The 23877-nt window shown below is 35.7% G+C and overlaps 1 protein-coding gene across 5 annotated transcripts in view; it reads right to left on the reverse strand.

The window, feature by feature from the left end:
• The window catches only part of DICER1 (dicer 1, ribonuclease III), a 71134-nt gene that overhangs the window by 27797 nt on the left and 19460 nt on the right, over window positions 1-23877 (reverse strand). For 3 of the 5 annotated variants that reach the window (XM_063092148.1, XM_063092147.1, XM_063092151.1), the window contains exons 2-11: window positions 18926-19114; window positions 18119-18281; window positions 17077-17207; window positions 15968-16102; window positions 15373-15533; window positions 11598-11766; window positions 9692-10164; window positions 3234-3366; window positions 1722-1964; window positions 1002-1156 (exon numbers count right to left, since the gene is read on the reverse strand). In XM_063092148.1, coding sequence (XP_062948218.1) covers window positions 1002-1156; window positions 1722-1964; window positions 3234-3366; window positions 9692-10164; window positions 11598-11766; window positions 15373-15533; window positions 15968-16102; window positions 17077-17207; window positions 18119-18281; window positions 18926-19069 — 1907 coding nt within the window. In that variant the 5' untranslated portion in view covers window positions 19070-19114. The remainder of the gene's footprint in view (window positions 1-1001; window positions 1157-1721; window positions 1965-3233; window positions 3367-9691; window positions 10165-11597; window positions 11767-15372; window positions 15534-15967; window positions 16103-17076; window positions 17208-18118; window positions 18282-18925; window positions 19115-23877) is intronic. The other 2 variants (XM_063092150.1, XM_063092149.1) reach the window with 1 other exon arrangement.

The following is a 23877-nucleotide window of genomic DNA, read 5'->3' on the forward strand; positions in this document are numbered from 1 at the left end:
CTTTCGGCTACAAAGAACATTCTTGTGAAACTTGAATGGGTCTCTCTGGGTTTAAGAGTCTGTGGGAATTCTCTGCAGTATGCTTGCAACATTTTAAAGTTTGAAATTGTTTTAAAATAAAAGGTTAAAAAGAAATTCTTATGCTTGCTGCTTTATTTTGCCTCTGAATGAAATTTATCTTGATAAATAATCTAGGTATATATTTGCTTTTCTTAGTTCTTAGAAATGTTACTATCAGTCTGGGACAAAGTAAATTAGAACATAAGCAAAAATACAAAATTAACTTATGATAATCTTAATTCATTGCTTATGGAAAATTCAACACTACCCAACATTTGTGGTGCAAAACAACATTTCAGGATTTAGAATCAGTTAGCAGTATAAAATTAAATCTAATAAAACTAAGCACGCCTTCATTATGTCAACCTTATCAATGAATACTAAACATTACTGCACAATACTTTTTTGCCTTTTGATCAAAAAGAATAAATTTAAAAAGTAACTTTTCTCTCTCTCATCAAAATATCTCAAGCCATAAATGAAAAGATTGGTGACTGCAAAATGTAAAGAACAGGGGCCGGCCCGTGGCTCACTCGGGAGAGTGTGGTGCTGAAAATGTAAAGAACAATACAATAGAGTCATATGCCACATAATGGTATTTTGGTCAGTGATGAATCACATAAATGACAGTGGTCCCATAGGATTATAATGGAGCTGGAAAATTCCTATACCTAGTGACGTCATAGCCATCCTAATGAGTGCAGGACGTTAATCACACACAAACAACAGGCTATACCATACAGCTTAAGTGTGTAGTAGGCCATACTATCTAGGTTTGTGTAAGTACAGTCTAAGATGTCCACAAAATGACAAAATCGCCTTAACAACACATTTCTCAGAATGTATCCCTGTCATTAAGCAACACATGACAGTACTTGCACATTTAGACCTAAATCTTGCAAAACTCATAGGTTTCCCATGCAGGTGATTTGATACCATACCTATTGATGTGTCCAATGGCCGTGTTGATTGTGACTCGTGGACCACCATCATCGGGCCTCAACACATATGGTGGGAAAACATCATCATCATCCACAATGGGATCAATGTCAGTCTCACCAGCATCAACTGACTTGGAACATTTGTTTCTCAAGATCTGAACATTTTAAAGACAACTTGTGATGAGAACAAATGTCTTCTTTGCTATACGTTGGTTGTCTGCCTCTGTACCTATAGAGAAATGTCTCGACACAAAACATCTCTCCTATACATACTTCAATACTCCAAAGTCACCTGCTGCAGAAAACTCCACCCAGTGAATCTCTCTCAGTTGCAATCATGTGGAGACACTCACCATACAGTACAACACCTATATTGTAGTGTACCCCCCCACACACGTGACTGTCAGTCTTTCTTGAGTATAATCACTATGTCATCACTCTCCAATCTCTCCGCAACTCAAGCGATTGAGTCACTACACTGTCAGTACACTTTCCCAGATATCCTTCCCCAGTAATCCAACTGACCCTTTTCACTGCTCTTTTGTTGTGAACTTTCAAACACTTTGTAAAATACTGAAGGGTCTTTGTAATCATTTTCAACTTCCTCATAGTATATACATTGTGCACCTCATTGAGACTATTATCTGTAGATAAAACAGTTTTATCTATTTCTATGCAAACAAAGAATGACAAAGATACCATATTAATTTTTGATCTTACCTTTTCAATAGCTTTGTAGGTTTTAAGGTCTTCTTCAAAACTTTTTATTTTGTCAGTATCTGCTAGCATTATATAATTAGAGATCGGTGCCCTTGCTCTTCCTTTTGACTGAACATAGGATCGATACTCTGTGGGCAAATCAAAACGAACCACCAAATTGCATTTTGGTATATCAACACCCTCTTCTACAATACTTGTTGCAATAAGCAGATTGGTCTCGTGTGCTCGAAATTTCCTAAGTACCTGAAAAAAATACACCAAGAAAAGGAATTCTAAGAAATTTTCCAAAGAAAACAGAGAAAAAATAAATGACAACATATACTGTGGGCATGCTAAATCTTTGAGGACAGTCTAAAGAAGATGACAATATCACAGAAAACTCAGGATGCATAAATACAGGGCCAAAGAAACTCTGATTTATTGATGGTAGTTTTCAACTGAATGTTACCTAAAAATTAAAGTGTCTTTCTACTTTATAGAAGTGCCCACATCACAAATCACAGAATGCCTTCGGGTTGAAGGAGCTGGCTCTTTTTATGACAAGTGTATCTAACCAACTAAGTGATCAAATGAATCCATTTCTTGAGTTGTGTTGATATTATGATCCTACATAATGGTATCCTACATTTGTGAGGTTGTGCCAACATCCCTCCAAAGATATCAAAACTTTATCATTAAAATCCCTAATTCACCCAGAATTAAAAATTACAAGCAAGACATTACTTATTTTCGGCATCTTGAGAAATTTTTAATTTAAGGACTCAGAATTGATTAAAACGTAAAGTGAAAGCTTTTTTCACATGAGATTTAAGATCACATTCACTGCCCAATCCAGATAAGTGAAATAATAACATAAGCTGGTTTTCAGACTGTCAGATTTATCTGGGACTCCTGGACTCCCCAAACCTGGAATATTGTCAAAAAGCTGTGATGTAGATCATGCCTTTAACAGGAAATTTCTTCAAATTTTAAGTTAAATAATAAACTTTAAGTGAAAAGTTTTTGTTTGTAAGCCAGACCATCTTTTAGCATCTTTACAGTGCTGTTTCCTATATTAAGAACTTAAAAAGCATGAAAAAACTTAAGCTAAAATCTAAAAAATATAGTGTTATTTCTTAAAATATTCAACCAAGGTAGGATTTTAAATGAAAAAAAGAAAACATTTTCCAGGAAAAGATTTCAATTTGTCGTTTCATAGTCATATGGAGTTGACAGGAGTTATACATGCTTTGTTTTCCTATGAAATGTAGCTGTGTGACATCAACCCAACAAATAAAGGAAAACGAACTGACTGATGACAATCAAGACACAAAATTGATTTGCCAGTCAACTATTCCAGTTCTGGGCATATAAATCACCATACAGCTACTTCATAGGAGACAGATTGTTTATATATGAACAAGTATTCTATATTCCAAAAAAGTGCTAGGAATTATGAAGAAAGGGAGTTCCTACAGGCAGTTTGTCTGTATATGTTCTGAAAATTGTTATTGTACAATTATTTTAAGTTACCTCTTCCTGTTTTCTGAATTCTGCTTCCATCTGTTTGTTACGAGGCTGATTCTTTCCAATGCCATGTCCAGTTATAAAATTGCTGCTGATGTAAGCCAGCTCTGGATCTTGTTTGCCAGCTTCCTTTATCAATCTAAGAAAATTATACACATTTGGAAGTTAAGCATTGCTGAGGAAAAATATTTTAACTTTTGTTTGTAAGGTCTCCTTTAAAATGGAAATACATGTATTTTTTTGCCAACATACCTAACAAAATAATCTTGGGTCCTTTTTTTCTAGCAGTTTAAAGAGAAAAAATCACTGCCTTTCTTCATCACATAGATCTGTGGACCAAGTACTTACAATACCAAATACAAGGCTGAGTTATACTGACAAATGAAATGGTCACATTACCTCCAACTTCCAATTTGGCGATGATGACTTAATAGAAATGTGGCCCAGGATGAGACTGAGCTCATCAGAGAGCAACATGGATCTGCATACATCCTAGCTTTGGGACAAGACTTCTAAGGAAAGAAGCCCAGCACACTCCCCTAGATGCACGGCCAGCTTCAGCAGCAGTCATGCTCTTTTCTCTATGGCCATGCCTACACAGAACAAGGATCACGTGCCTGATACCAAAGGGAGAATTTCTACAGTACAGGAAACCTCCTGCCCCCTCTATATGTGACAATAGAGCTCTTGGGAAAGAAATGATTCATCACCTCAATTCCCTATACCTTCTGGTCCCCAGGCCACTGACTAAAGTTCTCCATAGCAGAGTACTGGACTCCTGCACAGAACTGCCAAAGAGTTCCCTACCCCCTCCCACCATGAAAGACAAGACTCCTGAGCTCTGTCTCTCTTCCCCAGCCTGCTCCTCTGTTTTAACCCAGAATGCCAGTAACCTAAAGCTGGTCTTCTAACTAAGACGTGGAAAAGAGCTACAGGATGGGATCACATTACATGGATACAGAAGGTTAACAGTTAGTGCTGCCATTACAGCTATTTTAGAAGTATCCACATTCAAAAACTCAGCACACAGGATAAATGGTTCCCCACCTGACATAAGTGATTCCATATGGTTCCTCTGAAGTCATACTACATAGTATAAATTCCTATTAGAAAATTGCATTTTTACATCAAACTATCCTTTTTTAAAAAAAATACATGAAAAAGACTAATATCAAAGAGCTGGAAGAAAATTTGAGTAGCCATCTAAAATATCTCCTGCCTCCCGATCAACAGAAACTTGCATGTCTAGGTTAGGGTAAGAGTCTGTTCTATAGTTCAGGTGCTTAAAATATCCAGAATCAGAAACTTCCTTATTATCTTCAAAGGTTTAATTATTATAATGAACTTACGATGCCAGTAACAGAAATTAGTGTTACATGAAAACAAACAGCATGCCTCAAAGTCTAAAATATGAAATGAATTACTTTAGAAATAGCATGTACTTCCAAGTTTTAGTTTATATAAGTATCAATTTGAATGTAACAGAGGTTTAAAAAACACATTTCAAGCTACTCCTAATTAGGCAAAAGTATATTTCACTTTACCAAAATTATTAATCTGGCAGACTACAATTAGCTGAGAAATAGAAGCTCTAACAGTAAGTTTATTTCTCCTTAATGAAACACACATCAAAACTGGAGAGGACAGAAGAGACAATATGCACATGTATAACATCTCCCGTGAGCAATAATTAAATGTCATACACCTATGCTGATAGTGTTTAGAGAGAAAAATTTATTTCTCGACTAGATAAATTTAAAGAATGCCGAACCATGTGCCAAGCTGCAGGATTCAGAGGAAACAAAATAAGTGTCCATTCTTCTCAGGGAGTTTACAAATAACACAATCTGCTTAAAGATTTCATGGAACCACAGAATAGTAAAACAAAGTCCTATTTGATTTTTTGTACTGAGTTTATACAAGTTGTTCCACAAGCAAGCTGTGTGATAAACTGTACTGTCCTCTAGTGTGCAGTGCTTCCAAAACTGTCTGTAGTGAAGAACCAGGGTTTTTTTTTTTTAATATTTCCAATCCAGAGACCAAATGAACTATTAAAATGAAACTTTCAAAAATAAAAATATTAAACACTATTTTTTTAAAAAAGAAAATTTAAAAAGCATTAAAATTCAAGTGCCAATTTTATTATACTGAGCAGACGTAAAATTATTATCAAACTGCTGTATGATTTTCTAAATGCTTACTCTCGATCTCTGTACTTAACTCATGGCTGTGTTTGTGTGTACATGCACAGTGCCTCCCCAATTAGATTGAAAATAACATGACCAAAAGTGCATGGTAGGTTCAGAAAATTAGCAGATATATTACTGAAAATTGTGATTTGACTAAATATGCTAATTAATGCAGACAATCATAAGAGAAAAAAATTCAAAGATACAAATAACAAGTACTTGAATTATGTTACCAACAATACCTTTAAGAGTATCCCTTGCTCCTTATTTTCTTGTCAGTGTAGGAAAGTCAAATAATTCCTCTATGATCTTACCAAAAAAACTATCACTGACAGGTGTAGTAACCTGATAGTGCATCCCCCCAAATGTGTGCCTAAGGAACAAGAACTGGTATTTACTGTGTGCCAGGTGATAAAACAGCCATTTTTATATACATTGTCTCCTATCAACAAACCAGTAAGAGAGGGAAGTATTATTACTGTTTTACAGATGGAGGTGCAGAGGCTTTAAAAAATTAAATAACTTTCACAAAATATATATACCCAAGAACTGAGCAGAAAAGAAACCAGGGCTCCTTGGCAAAATGGCCAATTCTAAGGCTGGGGCAGGTGCATTTTGTAGTACTAAAAAGTAAGGGAGTGTACAAAATACAAAAATACAAAAGGATGAGGGTATGTCAAAGTGACACAGGAGCTAACTGCAAATAGCTCCTAATGGCCAAAGCTGGAACAATTTGAGCAACAAAATAAATAATGTAATATTGGATTATAACCCAAAGTATAAAATAAACCTGAGTCCACTCTGATAAAAATACATAATTCAATAAATATAAGAAGATAAGTAATTAAATAGGATAAAAGAAACAAGTCTTCCTTACAGAAGAATTCATAATAATATATGTAGACAAACCCCTCTCCAGAAAGTGGAGATTAAACCCTCCCTCCCAGGATGGGCTAGACTTGGAGACTTCCTTTCAAAGAATAAGAAAGAGTAAGAAAAGAGAACAGCAGTAACTTTACAGTGGAGAAATCTGGCAAACACTATCACAACCAGGTGATGAAGTTTAACATCACCAGTGATGATTCATGTTGATCCCGTGAGCCCTTGACATAAAGTGATGAGAAGGGCATGTTACCTCCATGGTATTCTTCCAAATCCTATAACCCTCGTCTAATCCTGAGAAAAACATCAGGCAAACCCAAATGAAGGGGCATTCTACAAAACACTTGACCAGTGAGTACTCCTCAAGACTGTCAAGGTCATCAAAAACAAGGAAAGACTGAGAAACTGTAACAGACCAGAGGAGACTGGAGAGACAGGACAACTAAATGCAATATGATCCCTTGTATTAAAAAGAGGACATTAGTGGGAAAATTGGCAAAATCCAAATAAGGTCTGGAGTTTAATTAATAGTAATAAACCAATGTTAGCTTTCTTAGCTGTGACAAACAACTAGTTGTGACAAATGGTGATACAGGATGTTAACAATAAGAAACTAAGTGAGGGGTAGACAGGAACTCTCTGTACTATCTTCCCAACTTTTCTGTAAATCTAAAACTATTCCAAAATAAAAAGTTATTAGGGGGCCGACCCTGTGGCTCACTCGGGAGAGTGCGGCGCTCCCTGCCGCGGGTTCGGATCCTATATAGGGATGGCCAGTGCGCTCACTGGCTGAGCGCAGTGCGGACGACACCAAGCCAAGGGTTGCGATCCCCTTACCGGTCACAAACAAACAATCAAACAAACAAAAAAAGTTATTAGGAAAAAACGGGGTGGGGAAGGGTAGAGACAGGATGTGAATTCAGGTCTGTCCAATGCCGGTATCACAGAATATTAGTAAATTGCATGGTGAAAATAACACTAGACTTGGAGACTGGAAGCCATTTTCTGCCACTTGATATCTTTATAACTTGGGGAAGGTCACAAACTGAGTTTTAGTTTCTTTTCTGTAATATGGTAAGAACATCTACCTCCCTCCCTCATAGAGTGTTATGAAAAATTTTAAAATACATATAAAAGTAACTCATGAATCTCTATGTAAATGTAAGGTAAAAGGAAAACTGTAAACGTTAAGACTGCTTGCATACTTACACTACATACAGAAGTAGCTATGATTTACTTTTTTAATGAGGAGAACAGAAAACTGTATGTGCATTACAATGGCTTACACTCCCATGAAAATGTTCACTGAAGAAGGGTTTTTCCTCCCATTAAACTGATGGAAGGAAAGACTATGGATTTCAGGAAGTTTTTCTAAGCTTATTAAAAAGCTTACTGGAACAAGACCTCTATTGTGCATTTAATTAGCTGCCCATCATACAACACTAAATTCCTGCCACATTTTATTAAACTTGATCACAATTAATCTGATCCTTAAAGTCAATAGGAAGTAACTGACTGATTTTGGCCAATTCTCGCGCAATGAAAACTGGCACATCACTACATAAAAATACATCCAGAAAACAGGAGAAAAGCAGAAAATAAACCCCCCATTTCCTCCAAGTCCCAGAAAATTTATTTACTCCTTATACCATCATACATGGAAGCAGGCTTAGAATGTGCTGGTGTTAAACTTTTTTGATTCCCACAATGCCTTTTCCCCATTCTAAGTAGTCTCTCGACAGTCATGCTTTCCCTGGTCCGTCTCCTGGCTGTCTTCCCACTGTAAAGCACCGCTTTTTAGTGTTCTCTGATGCCCAGGGGCATTATGATTGTAGAAAGAACTGGAAACTAGAGTTAGGATATTAGAATTCTAGAACTGTCTCTTCCACTGACTAGCAATTTAACTTAAAGCAAATTCTTTTCCTCCCGAGGCACTTTCTCTTTTTTTATAAAAATAAGTCAGTGAGGTCCCTTTCCAACATTAAACTTCTGATTTAAGTGTAATTCAGAACCTAAAGTTATTTTACTTCATATTCATCAGAAGGATCAGGCTCAATGACTTTATGAAAACTACCAGACTGAAAACTGCCAGATGACTACCCTCGAGTCCAATTTCTCGTTACTCAGAAGTTTTTAAACCCCTAAACGTTCAGAAGCAGTTAAGGAAAAAAAAAAAAAAAATCCAAATTACTTCAAGAAACAAAGCTTAATTTTTCCTCAGAGATCACTACTTGCAAAAAAGGTTCTTAGGGATAAACTCTGGCCAATTAATGGATCTTATAGAAAAGTAGATTGCCTTAAGTACAAAATAAAGAGCCTTTTTGGGGGGCAGAAAATAATAGAGCATCTATCCACAAACCAAAAGGACCATATGTTAAGTGACCATCTGACACAGATTTGAAGTATAGCTCCTTGGCTAGGTCTATATTCAGGAAAAATGAACATTTATTGAATACGGGAAAAGGAGTTGGAATCCACAACCTACAACTTGTATTCAATGTCTCCTTTGCTAATATTCTCAGAACTCTTCCCCAACATTCTTATTCTCTTCAGATTCAGAAAATTTTAATATGTAGTCTATGAACCAATCCAAATTGCAAATCCAGTTGTTCTAAACTTTTTCCACTACAGCCTTAAAAACTTGAATTAATGTGGGTTTTTTTAAGAAAAAAAGTTAACATAAAAAAAATTAGCCACAATACCCAGATAAAATTTATCCTACGAATACCTGAAAGAGCAAGCTTGGTGTGAAATACTTAACACAATTCCTAACACATAAAGATTCATAAATACAGTCAGCCCTTTGTATCCACAGGTTCTGCATCCACAGATTCAACCAATCGTGGAACAAAAATAGTTAAAAAATAGAACAAATTTTTTAAAATTACAGTATAAAAACTACTTACATAGCATTTACATTGAATTACGTATTATAAGTAACCTAGAGATGATTTAAAGTATATGGGAGGATATGTATAGGTTATATGCAAATACACCATTTCATATGAAACTTGAGCATCTGCAGATTTTCATCCTCTCAGGTCCTAGAACCATCTAAATTAAATTAAATATAACAACTGAATACAAAACAAGGAGTGCTTTACTTAAATGTAACAATTTTTCTATACTTGCTCTCTATTTTAGATGGATTAGCATCCTTTCAGAAAAAAAATCTCAGTCATTTTAAAACTAGCCTTTTGGGAAAGCTACTGTATTTACAAACATTCTCTCTGTAAATCCCAGTACAGCTTTACATATGAACCACAATGGATCAAGTAAAGGACACTTATGTAACCCTTATGCTAGCTCCTAAAGCTACTACAGTGAGTCACTTAGCAAAACAATAAGCTACCTTGTTCTAATATGGAAAAGATCTTAAACTTAGAGATTTACCTGTTTAAAACAACTGCCGTATATCTTCTTTCCACAAAAATAATTCCACATAAAATATTGGTAAATGGAGAAGGAAAATTAGTCTCTGGCTTCTCTTTTTCTTCAATTTCTTCATCCTCATCATCATCTTCAGAATCACTCCAAGACACATAATTATCCTGATTCCTATTATTATACCACTCAACACTTTCAAACTGCTGTCGCTCATATGGTTTATATTTGCGTAAGATTTCAAGCAGTTTTATTACTTTAGGAGTTACAAATTTCAGGTCAAGTGAGGCAGGTGAGAAGTGCTCTTCACATAGTGCATGTATTTTCCTTAGGAAAGTGTCTGTAAACAATAAAAACTTCCTGTGCAGCTCCTCTTGTTCATGTTTAATATATTTCTGTAGTTCTCTTACCATCATTCCAGCTACTTTATCTGCACACCAGGGTCCCAGAACTACCAATACTGCACGACAGTCTGATAGTATCTACAAAACAAATTTTAAAAGCCAAATAGTAAATAATAATCCTGTACCATTTTCATATGGGGTTTAAGTGAGATTACGCCATCCTGAAATTGCCCCTTAAAATAAGTTTTACCCCACCAATATAAACATTATAAATTAATTATCTAAGGTGGGGGGGTGGGGGGGAGGCCAGTGGTCTTTTCAAGCTCTATTATTTCATACACATATGCTTGGAATCATCTTTTTTCCAGCAAAAATAATCAAATCGAAATTAAAGGATGCAATGGTGTAAGGTTAATAAACATTAATTTTAGATCTGTGATTAGTTAGAATTACAACTGAGTCATTTACTTCCTGCAAAATTATGCAAAGAATTATATAGCACAGCAATTTTATTTTAGGTATCAAGAAAGAAACAATTTTCCTTGAACATTATCTATGTACAACATTCCCTGGTTTTACATATATTCCATTACACTGAATATTAAAAAGGGAAAGACTAAGAACTAACTGTGGGTGAATTTTGGCCCGTCTACAGCCAACACTTCTGGCTACAATGGTTAGATTGTACCACTGTACAACTGTCCTCTGTTAAAGGTTCAATGAGAACAACAACACAAGGTCAGGGGTCCTCAACTTTAAAGTCTCAGCTAAATCGAAATTCTGATCTTAGAGCTTGCCCAAAGTGTCATATCTTACAACTAGCTCAGAAACAAATGTAAATCCATAGCCAAGCATGGAACTAAGGAATCGCCGGTTCTGCAGGCAAGCAGAAGACATATTGCACTGAATACAGACTTATCAAGAATTCAAAGACTAAGTCTGGGCATTGCTGCTCCAGAAAAAAATTGGCACGAGAGAAATTAAGACCCACACTCAATACAGTGTTAACATTCACAAATGGTTACAATGTCCTAGGGCAGTGGTTCTCAAAGCTTTAATGCATCAGGATCACCAGGGGGCTTGTCAAAACTCAAACCTCAGTTCTAAGGATCCTATCCCAGAACTTCTGACTCAGCAGTTCTGGGGTGGGGCCCATAATTTGTACTTTTAACAAGATCAAGGGGTGGGGGGAGTGTTGATGCTGCTGGTGTGGAGCCCACACTTTGAGAACCACTGCCCTGAGGGATCTCTTCTGAAATCTGCACCACTCAGGGACGACAGGCTCATATCCAGTTCCACACACTAGGAAACAGTGGAAGAATTCAAAGGCTTTGAGCAGGAACTAACTCATCTGACCAAAAATAAAACAAAAAAATTGATCTCACTCCCTATACTTATATAACATGACACGAATCCTAACACATCTCTTTAAATCAGGGAGGTCTATAGTTAATAATAAGCTAAAATGTGTACAAAATAGCCTCAGTAGAAGCATATTTTTATTTCAATATTAAAAACAAACAGAAGCTTTTTTATTATACTTACTATACTTACTTTTTTTATATGCTTACCTGTTTAGAAATTAAAGTAGAATCTCTTTCTTTTGAATGTACAGATATATTACAGTCATTGATAAAATTAAGTGCTTCTTCTAATTCCATCAACAGTCTTTCATAAAGCCCACTTCTGTCAGTAAATGGTCCGCAATCTACCACAATCTCACATGGCTGAGAAGTATATCTTTAAGATCAGAAACAAAAGTTGTCAATATGATCCATACGTAGAAGAATGAAACTAGACCCGTACCTCTTACCATATACCAAAATCAACTTAAAATGGATTAAAGACTTAAATAAATGTTCAGAAACTATAAAATTCCTAAAAGAAAACATAAGGGAAATAATTCAGGAAGTAGGACTGGGCAAAGACCACCCCAAAAGCATAGGCAAAAAAGGAAAAATAAACTAATGGAATTACATCAAACTAAAAAACTTCTGCACAGCAAAAGAAGCAGAGTGAAAAGACAATCTACAGAGTGGCAGAAAATATTTGCAAACTATGCATCCGACAAAGAATTAATATCCAGAATATACAAGGAACTCAAACAACTTAACAGTAAAAAAATAAATGACCCAATTAAAAAATGGGCAAAGGAGCTGAATAGGCATTTCTCAAAGGAAGATATACAAACGGCCAAAAGGCACATGAAAAAATGCTCAACATCACTCAGTATCAGGGAAATGCAAATCAAAACCACATTGAGATATCATCTCACCCCAGTTAGATTGACCAGTATCAAAAAGACAGAGAATAACAAATGCTGGTGAGGATGCAGAGAAAGGGGAATTGGTGCAGCCATTATAGAAAATGGTATAGAGGTTCCTCAGACAACTACAGGTAGAACTGTCGTATGATCCAGAAATCCCACTGCTGGATATACTCAAAGGAATGTAAATCATCATGTCAAAGGGATACCTGCACTCCCAGGTTTACTGCAGCTCTATTTACAATAGCCAAGAGTTGGAACCTAAATGTCCATAAGGAAAGTGTGGTATATTTTACATAACGGAATACTACTCTGCCATAAAAAGGAATGAAACACTGCCATTCACAGCAACATAGGTGAACTTTGAGAAAATTACATTAAGTGAAATAAGCCAGGAACAGAAAGAGAAATACAGCATGTCCTCACATATAAGTGGGAGCTAAAAAAACCCAAAAGCAAATAAATTTTAAAAAAAGAAAGATACAACAATCACAATAATATGTTGAGTGTTCAGAAGAAGAGAACAGAACGGAGGGTACCAGAGGTAGAAAAGGGGAAGGGGGAGAGGAGTAAGGAAGGAATTGGTAAAGGGCCAAGAAAATCAATTACGTTGTATAATGTTGAACATACTAATCATCCTGATTTGAGCCTCACATATTGTACACAGGTACTGATATTCAATGCTGTACCCCACAGACACGTACAATCAACTGTGTTCCAACAAAAAGAAACACATGAATAAAAAGTTGTCAATATTGCAATAGTGAAAACACAACTTTTAATTTTAAAAAATGTTTTTTCAAAATAACAAGGGAAAGAAAATAGATACTAAGAAGATATGCCAAACTGTTAGCAGTGTGGTGGGATTTTAGGTGTATTTTAATTATCACTTTTCTAAACTAAAGAACTTCTCCACAGTAAATATATACAACATTTTTTGTAGACCAGTAAAGTATTATTCAAAAGATGTTTTCAAAAGGACAGTGAAGAAGAGGAAAAAACAAGAATACGAACTGAGGATTCACCACATTCCAAGCACCATGCTGGGGACTTTACCACCGTCTGATTTATACTCACCGAAGGAGATGAAGGCTCAGAACCATGAAGTGGCTCTATCTAAATAAATTCAGCACTGCCTTCCTCTGAAGTTTCTTTCAGGTAAACCCCACTGTCTCCCTGAACACCCTTTGCTTAATTTTTTTAAAACTCACTATAACATTATGATCCATTTACATATCTAAACGAGAAAAGAAACTTCTTAGTTTCAGTTTGTATACCTACTTGGGATAAAAGGCAGACTCAAAACATGCCTTCCTGAAGTGGAACTCACTTTTATCTCTACTATGTTTGCCTGTTAGGTCTCAAAGAATGACTACATAAGGCTGGCATTCAAAGAATTTCAGGAATAGATTTCATTAGTATCCTAGGTTTTTTTGTCTTGTTTTTTTAGTTTTAGATTTCTATCTTTTGCCCCTTTAGGCATCAGCCAGAATGAGAAACGATGTTCAAAATACTCATGAAACTCAATAATGATTACTTCTCAGAAGCAGAAATAGGGATGAGAGGTTAGATCATGGGGGGAGGAGGAGGTCCCCTACCACTGAAATTTTATCATTTGCAAATGTCAATTTTATTTTTACTGTAACCTCATTAGGGAAATTCCCCTTTCATTCATTTCTGACATCAATCCTTGGCTCTTTCATGCCTTTTATAAAATATGACAAGAATGGCACTAAATATCCTAAAAGCACATACAATGATTTTAATTGAAATAGAATATAGTAAAGATATACTTAAATACTACAGTTTTCATTTTTCTCAACTCATATCAGAATTTATACTTAACCAAAAACTCACATTTGGAAAATTAGGTAATGCTTATTCCAACAGACTACTTACCAGTTTTACTTAAATGCTCTAATACCTCTACTTCTCCCTAAAACTTCAAGTAACACAGGCCAAGCAATCTAACTCAGGTCAGATGAAAGCACAAATACAGCCTTTTACTTCTACATCCTAATGTTGGCCCAGGAAAGTCAAAAACAGCCTGTCCTAAAAGTAACAACATCTGTATTTCATATAGCATTTTGATATCTGAGTTTGATGAAACCAAAATTACCGAAGTTACCTCTTCCTCTCACTCTACAAAGAGAACTTTTCCCAAATTTCTACTAAATGCCAGGCACACTGCAAGGTCTTTTCCATGTGTCTATATAACTGATCATCAAAGAATCCCATGAAACCAATGTCAATGCCATTTTATAGGTTCAGAGAAGGAAGTGACTCACCCAAGGTCATACAACTTACAGTTACTGGTGCTAGTGTTCAAACCCATTTCTGACTAAACTCCATAACCTGAGAAATCAGTCTTCTCTATTTACTATAACTGCTAAGAACCACCACTTCGTAATCTTTAGCCTTGTTTAAGAATATATGTCATAAGGATATAAGACAAATTAGTTATTTATTCAAAGACCCATTTTCCTACTAATTTATACAGACTCCCTTCCACCAACTTAAACATTTAGGTTCTGTGTATGTGTGTCTGTGTGTGTATTTTAACGAAACACAAAATAGCAACCCCTTCAAAAAAGAGTCAAACCTAGAAATAAACAGCATCTTTCCCAGAAATCTGCAATCTATTTTCAAAACAATCAGGTGTTTCCAAGTATCGTAAAGTATATTGCTGAATTCTCTAAATAAATTAACATTCTTTCGAAGCATCATGTGATATATTTATGTCAAAACAATAAAGCACACACATCAACAGAAAAGAATCCAAATTTACTATCAAAGATCCCAGTCGCTGGCAACATCGACCAATAGGAAGGGCTGACGCTTACGCAACATTTCTCCTAAGGCAGAAATGCCTCCATCTGCTACTCTCTGTGGAAACAAGGTTAGATTCTTGCACTTGCAGGAAACTGTTCTCATAAAGAATTCTCAGTCTTGTTTACTTCTTTTAACAGCCATTTGCTCACTTAAATAGGTACTCTCTGCAAGGCACTGCAACAGACACTGAAGGCTTAATATCAGTTATAACTAGTCTCATTCAAGCCAAGTTGATCAGAAGTGCATACCTGTCTAAGACCACCAAGTCAGTTGCAGTTTCAGCATTACTCTTAAGAATTTTCTCCAGTTTCTGAATCTTTTCTTCCAACTCCTCTGGATCACATTTCCCATTTAAAATGGAAGCAGTTAGTCCCAAAATGCGAGGACATGATGGGCAATTTTCACAGAGCTAACATAATAAAAGATACTGACAGTAAAGACTTCATTTTGCAAGGCTATAACTAGAGAGACTCCACCATATTAAAATATATCATAAATCACTAACAAATACCAAAAAACAACTTGTTCAGTGGAAACATTGATATACCAAGGACAACATAATATTACTTATGGAATTACTACAGTTTGTTTCAAAGATCTGTTTTTTAAAAAGGCACATTTAGATATGCTATGAAAGACTGCATATAATTCATTTATATTATGATGTTTAAAAATTTATTGTAGAATTTAAATTCAATATTCAATATTCAGTCATTCATATAATGGAACTAAGTTCTCAATGTTGGTAAGTAATATATTGCTTTTGATATCTAAAAAAAAATCCTGCATATACTCACTAATATGACCATGAATTATTAAGACTGATAAAGTCTGAAGACTAACCTTCATAATTTCTCGATAGGGGTGGTCTAGGATCGCAAGATGACACTCATCAAACACCAAAAGGTTAATGTCTGACAGTGACAAGTAACCACTTTTCAAAACATTCAAGGCGACACAGCAAGTCATAATGAGAACCTAAAACAAAACTGACATCAGTATATAAAACATGCCATTCACTTGCCTGGATATACTTAATGAAATTATATCAAGGGGCCATTGTATCACAGGTGAGGATTAAGAAATTCATTAGTCCAAATTAAAACAAAAATTCTAAATGCATAGAATTTCATATATTGGAACCAAGAAGTAAATTAAGAAAACATGCGAAAATACTATGAGGAAAAAATTCTTGATAATGGAGACAATGTCTTTATCATAAATCTACTAAATCTACTTCAGGTTTTTAGGTTCCCATAGCCATAATCTGACTGAAGAAACCTGTCTAAAATTTAGTCAAAACAATTCACACTGTTTTAATTTTTTTTCCCCTGTGGAACTGACAAGGTTTTCTAGAAGAAGACACAGAATAAATAGTCTTTTTATAGCCTACAATTCTGTGGGCATTTAAGTGCTTTATTAATGAGTACTCAACCCCATATGTTGAGACATACAAGCAAACTGTGGGCTATTTAAGGTTAGTTAGGAAATATCTCTTAACCACTTTGAATTCCCCAACACCAACACACAAAAGGCCTTCAACACATTCTGGCTATATGGAAACATGCAAGTTAGAAGAAATCTGCATCAAAGACCCAAAGACCTTATCTAAGAAATTTCTCCAGTTTTAAGACATTTAACTCAAGAGTATTAAATTTTCTAAAAGCAGGCTATCTGCAGGTTGGAAATAGGTCATAGTAATTTGTGTTTTTCCAGCAAGTAATTCACACTGAAAGCTGTTTCTTTTCTACAGAGTAAGAACACAAATTAGTAATTTGGTTTTAGGATGAGACTTTTAGTGATAGCGAATGCATAAGGGCTAATTTCTAGGCTGATAAAATACAGGTTAGAGTTTTCACAACTAACTCAGACAACCAAGGATACAGGTCATCCTACAAACCAAGTCAAGGACTTGTAGGGATTTAAAAAGTGAAATTTCTCTAAAGTCTTACCTGGTGCTTAGTAAACTCTTGGTTCCATCTCTCTTTTGTCCAAGATGCATTTACTTCTAGGTTTGAGTATTCCCCAACCTTGAGATCTGAATGAGTTCTGACAGCTGACACTTGTTGAGCAACCTGGTTTGCTGATTACAAACATAATACTCCATGTCAATATGACAAATCTTACCTAGTTGGATCTCTGGTCTACTAATGATTAAGACAGTTATGGAAATCCTTATTATTATATATTATACCTAACTATCAAATTTTAAATAGCCAGTTTAAAATCACAGCTCCAAGGTTATCCTCCAAAATGCACTACACCCGCCACCTCACCTTCTGTCACTCACTTCAGAGAACCCTACACCACCGTTATTCTTTCAGCTGATTTCCTCCAACCTAAGACTATGCCTCCTAGGCTGGAATGGCAACCACTCCAGATCCACCTCTCCGGCTTTCTTCAATAAAATCAGCACATCTCACCAAGAAATAAGACAATCTAATACATACTTAAAGCACATAGTTAGACAATCTTTAAAAAGAGAGAGGAGTCACATGATTATATTAGGTCCCTATCAGCTTACGTTCACATTTTATATTTTTTTTTGATAGATAATCCTAAACATATAAAAATCAGTATTTTAAACTCTTATTGAATATCTAACTTTTAAGAAGCACGTAACTTTCTTTCTGCAATTAGTATACAAAAAAATCATAAATCAAAAAGTTACCTACCTCATAATCATGTGCTTTTTGACATACTTTGTGAAGGTAAAACATCAAAAACAAAAATAACTATAACAATTTAGATTAGATTAAGTTCCAAAAGTAATCCACTCAAAAGAAATACAGAATCAGAATATTTAAGAGAAGTACTGTAAAGTTAAGACATAGGACAAAATGATATTTCTGCTAGCAGAGCTTCATTCAACAAGCACATAATTTGTCAAACTCTCTTCACTTTCAAAAACTGAATACCCACAGAGAAAATCTGCTTAAACATAAAATCTCATCCAATTTCCTCTACACAATTTGATAAAATAATTTTTATTACCAGAGTTGACCAAGAACACCGTCCTTTTTCCATTTCTGTTGAAGTCTCCCCTGATCTGGTAGGACAGCTCTTTAGTGAGTAGTACTGCAATAAATGTCTTCCCTGAGCCAGTGTTTAAACAGACGATGGTGTTATGATCCAGAGCTGCTTCAAGCAGTTCAACCTAGAAACATGGTAGAAAGAAAGATTATATATTTCTTACCAAAGTATGAAATTTAGAAAACTGGATTTTGTTTTAAATCAGGAAATTCCACTGCTTTCTAAAATCTTTCTCCAATAAATTTGCCAGAAAAGCATACTTTCTACATCTTTATACAAGAATAACAAACAATCAGAGGAATAAAATGCCTGTAATATACAGTTGTGCTGTATAAACATATGTTGAAACGGCACTCACAATTTCTTTAAGAATTATTTTTGCAGAGACAAAATACTTCTCTAGAATAATATAAATGGCCAAACTTATAGTAACTGTGGTTCCGCCAGTTCATGGTTGGGTATTCTCAGACCAAGCTTGATTCCTACCCAGCTCATTAGGACAGACACACCCAAATGGATATAAAGGAACAGTGAGGTTTTCAGAGGGGAAAAAATAAGGAACTTCACAAATAAAACTATCAAATCAATTACCCAGCAGATGTTAGAAAAGAAAAGGACTATTAAGAACAAAAGTGTTTTGAATGAGAAAATTAATCAGAAGAGGGAGGCTTGTAAGGGTAAATGAGTTTTATATAAGTTGTGTCAACTATATGCTAATTTATTCCATTTTAGTGAAAAATGCTCCAGTATTAGTGTTTTCATTAGTACCTGATATTTTCTTGGCGTATAAATGTTATCATGAATTGCTTCTTGTTGCCATGGTAGTCCAAAGAAAGGACCCATTGGTGAGGAAGCAGGGGTCATGAGCTGCAGGCCTGCCATGCTGAGGGGTTGCAAAGCAGGGCTTTTCATTCATCCAGTGTTTCTTTCATTGCATTTTTGTTCTAGCACAGCTTACTACAAAAGGGAAAAAGAATACCATTACACAACCATGCAGGGTTAAAAACAAAAGGAAGCAAAGGAACAAGAGAAACATCAGAATATCATTCCTATGGGCCCTTTGAAACTCTTCCTATAACTGCTTTAGCTTTTTCTTGATCTAAAGAGGATAGTTTTAAAAGTCAAGCCAGCATTCTATACCTAGAAACTTGTCTAAAAGAAAGAATCAGAGAACTGCAGAGATGGAAGTACATGATTATCTCTTGCTGCATTACTATTTAAAATCAAGAAATAATTTCAAAATCTATTAAATAAAAAGTTAGCTAAATAAATTATGGTATATCTATATAATGGAATACTAGAAGTCATTAAGATTATAACACATATCTATGTTTACTACAGAACATTGTCCACAATATACCTTTAAAAGAAAATGTGTATGATGCCTTGTTAAATATATATGTATATATATAAAACATGTAAATATATACACAAATATATTTCAAACATTCCTTGTAAATTCTATGATGTTATGATTGATAAAATAATGACACAATGTATGAGAAGCACTCAGCACTGTGCCTGCACCATAGGAAAGATTCAAACGTTGCCCACCAAAATTATGGCATTTTATCAAAAGACCATGAACACAGAAGGTCTTTTTTCAATTGACAACCTATCACAATCGCACACAGCTGACCAACTATTTAAATATGTGTCTTTAAAACTATACATATCCTAGATAAATTAAAACAAAGCACACCATTCTGTGAAATTAAATTTTTTTTCATGGTGTCTAAGCATTCTTCTGTATTTCATATAGTTTTTTCTACAGATAAATTTGATTATGTAAGATGACAAAATAAAAATTGAGTCTTTTTAAAGTTCCTAACCTGTGGACAGAGGGTTAGGGTTTCAAATCTGTATAAAAGTCCATCACCAGCTTTCCTGACTGCCAACAGAATTTACTTGCCTGATAAAAGAGAATTTTATCCCTTGCACAGCTTTGGAGTATTCACTGCTATTACTCTATGAAACTGGAAAGAGAAAATCCAGCTTTTTGTTCCTTTAAAACCAGAACATTTGAATCTCCTTACATGTAACCATGGTACAACACATGACTTAAGTTGTTGCATCCAATCAACAAAGAAGTCTCAAGTATAGAGTTTCTTTCATGAAGAGGCACAATACCGAATTCTGATTTCAGAGATTAATTCACTTGACAAGGATTCAATATCCAGTTACTACGAAGTGCCATGTCAAGTAAATGGTGCAAAGGCATACCACTGCAGGAGTTGAGGGCCTCGGCAAGACAGCAAGTCTGTGCACCTCAAGTCTGTGCACCTCAGGGCACAGTCACCCTCATGATCTTTCTCAGAGGAAGGTGGCAAGCGAAGTATTACAGAGTACTTCATGAGAACTATGTTCTTAATGAGAAACAATCTGTTCATTCTCTACTGAACCAAAACCCCAGCAGCCATTCCTTTTGCCCCACACCTAGCATCTGCTTCTCCATTCCTTAGGCCCTCAGGACTTGCAGGCTCATCAATCAAACTTTTTTCTCAACACAGTTGCCAAAAACCCTATGTGGAAGTCACTTTTACCCAATTTCCTGCAATCAACAGGCCATTCTGAAGGCCCAAAGCTACAGTGTGTAGACACTTCCACCGATCTTTCCACTGGCTCTATACTTCTTCACGACTACAGGCTGCTCATTGTCTAGGACTGTTCATCCCTAAATCTGACCCTCCCTTTTCACCCAACCCAAATACTAATCCAAGACTTATCAAAGACATAGTGGAAGGCATTAAGAAAGAAGCCTACATCTTGGTGGCAGATGAAAATATAAAAGGAAGGAGGAAAGAGGGCAGTGATGTAAATACCCAACACATCTTCCCCCATTTCCAGAAACCAGGTACATCCAGGAACCAGCAAGCAGCAGTCCCTCCTCGCTACAACTGTCGCCATTTCTTCTCATATAGATAACATTAGTAATAACAATAATTAATAACTCCAGAAGAGAGAGGAATGTTCTATTTTTTAAGGGAGAGGGGCTATATTCTTCAAAAATGTCAATGTCACAAAATACAAAGAAAAACTATGAAAATATTCCAGATTAAAGAAGACTATAAAGTGAAATGACAACTAAATGCAATACCTGATCTCAGACTGGATCCTATGCTGGAGGTGAACAATGCAATACAACACTTTTTTAAAAAACTGAAATTAGCTATACTGAAAGCACACAGTGTAATGTTTTGATATACATACACACAGTGAACTGCTTATTATAGTCAAACTAATTAACATACCCATTTCTTCACATAGTTACTACCATTTTGAGGTATGGTGAGAACACTTACGAGCTACTCTCTGAGCAAATTCGATGCACTATTATAACTACAGATACCCATGCTGTACATAAGATCTCTTATTCATTCTGTATAACTGAAAATTTGTACCCCTTGACCAACACCTCCCCATTTCTCCCACCCTCTTACCTCTGGTAACCACCTTTCTACTTTCTGCTTTCAAGAATTCTACTTTTTTAGATTCTACATACAAAATCATATAGTATTTGTCATTCTGGCTTATTTCATTTAGTATAATGTCCTCCAGGTTCATCAATGTTATCACAAATGGAAGGATTTCCCTTTTTTAGGTCTGAATAATATTCCATTCTGTGTATGTGTGTCTGTGTGTGTGTGTATCACAATTTCTTTATCCATTCATCTGTTGGTGGACATTCAGGTTTTTCAATACCTTGGCTATTGTGAATCATGCTGCAATGAACATGCAAGTGCAAGTACCTCTTAGCGATACTGATCTCATTCATAAAGGACATTATTGAGCCCATTTTTAAAACTGTAGAAAACAGCAGTGTTAAAATTTCCTGAAGCTGATATCCGCATTGTTATATAAGATAATATTGTCATTCTTAGGATATATATATTGAAGTATTTAGGGAAAAAGGGCCATGATGTATGCAACCAATTCTCAAACTGTTCAGAAAAAGAATCTACATGTAGATGTACGGAGAGAGAGTACGTGCACTGATGAAACAAAGGAGGCAAAATGGGTAAAGCTTATATTCTTTGTCCTATTCTTATTTTGCAACATAAACCTTTTTCTTCATTTTCTGCTTAAATATAAATAAATATTTCATTCCTTTATGCATCCAAAGGAACAATTACAGTTCACTCTGTGGCTGTCTCTCAAATACCCACTCTTTACTTCCTCCACGGGTAACAAGCCACGCCCCACTCTGCTTTGTCTCAGTCAAGCAGTAGCTCACTTTAGTCGTCAAGGATCCAGTTTCTTATTTTCTGCTATCTGCCAGTTACCCAGATCTAAGCCAATGAGTGCACAACTCTCCATTGGCCACAGGAACTGATTATATGCTAATCCAACAGCAAAAAGTTTAGAGCTTTTAATTTGAAGGCTGAGAGAAAAAATTCTCTTTCTCTCCCTCTGAAGACAACTCTGGAAATTATCAGCTCCATCTGCTGCTGAAATTACCCCAAACCCACGAAAAAAACCAGGCTTAGGATGAAACTAGCACTTCAAATGGTCAAAATACAGAAATGGGTCCTTGATGACATTAACAAACTGCAGATCAACCAACCTGAAAGCCCAGCCTAATAGCGGACTTTCCAGTTACATGAGCTGACAAATTTCCTTACTATCCAAGCTAGCTTGTGATGAATTTTCTGCAACTCATGAACAAAGCCAAACAATCTCTAAATCACTATTATCACTTCCCATAAAAGGTCTAGGTAGAAAAGAAGAGAGAGAACAGAAACAAAAGGAAGGAAGGGAGGGAGGAAGGGAGGACAGGAAGAAAAGGAAAAAGAGGAAAGACGAAACCAGAAAGCAGAAATGGGGAACGTTAAGGAAAGTCAGGGACCAGAAAGAAGAAAACCAACAGACCAGAAGCACGGAGATCATGAAGAGGCCCTGCAGAAAGCTGAAAAGTTTTATCTGTAGGGAAAAAGTCAAGAGTCTAGCACCATCGACACTCCAAGAAACCAGGTTCTGAAGCTTCTGAGACTGGAGACTTAGAAATTCTCTCCTTATTTGTCCTTATGAGTATTTTTTTTTTCACTTTTTGCTATCAGTAAATCCTTTTTCAAACTTCAAAGGATCAAATGCTTGTTTCAGAAACAATCAAATTGGGGAAAAATCTGGTCAGTTTTCCCTCTATAGTGAATCAACATAAGGAAGAAATCTTGTTTGAAAATAAGATAGTAAGAGCACAAAGGAAAACAGGCAGGCCAGGAAAGCTAGCTCAAGACCAAGAAAGCAGACCCCAATTCTATTTAGAAAAGAAGCCCTTGACTGCCACTGTTTCTCCTGCCAAGTTTCACATCAGGACACCAACTTCACCCAAGTGTGACAATCCCATTCCCACACACCACCAGGGGAAAAGGTGGGAAAGGAGATGCAAATGCACTCAGTGTCCAGGCTATGTTCCTGGTATCTCAAAACAGTAACATACGTTTATTTTTTCTAAGAAAACAAGCCATTTCTCATAACTTCCTCCATCCCACTTCACGACCTGCACAGAGTTTGGTAAAAAGGATAGGTGGCTGGTATCTAAAAATCAACTTGAAAATAAAAGTGAAGAAAACATCAAACAGTGAAATGAAAGGTATACATTAATCAGCATTTAGGCTCCAAACAATGGGAAACATTACATTGGAAAAAGAACTGTCAAGCAATAAGATAATAGAGAAATGAAATGTGTACCTGTCAAAAGAAAAAGATTCTATCAGCTTTCA

Source organism: Cynocephalus volans, chromosome 3 (assembly GCF_027409185.1).
Source record: "Cynocephalus volans isolate mCynVol1 chromosome 3, mCynVol1.pri, whole genome shotgun sequence".
NCBI classification, from domain to species: Eukaryota; Metazoa; Chordata; class Mammalia; order Dermoptera; family Cynocephalidae; genus Cynocephalus; species Cynocephalus volans.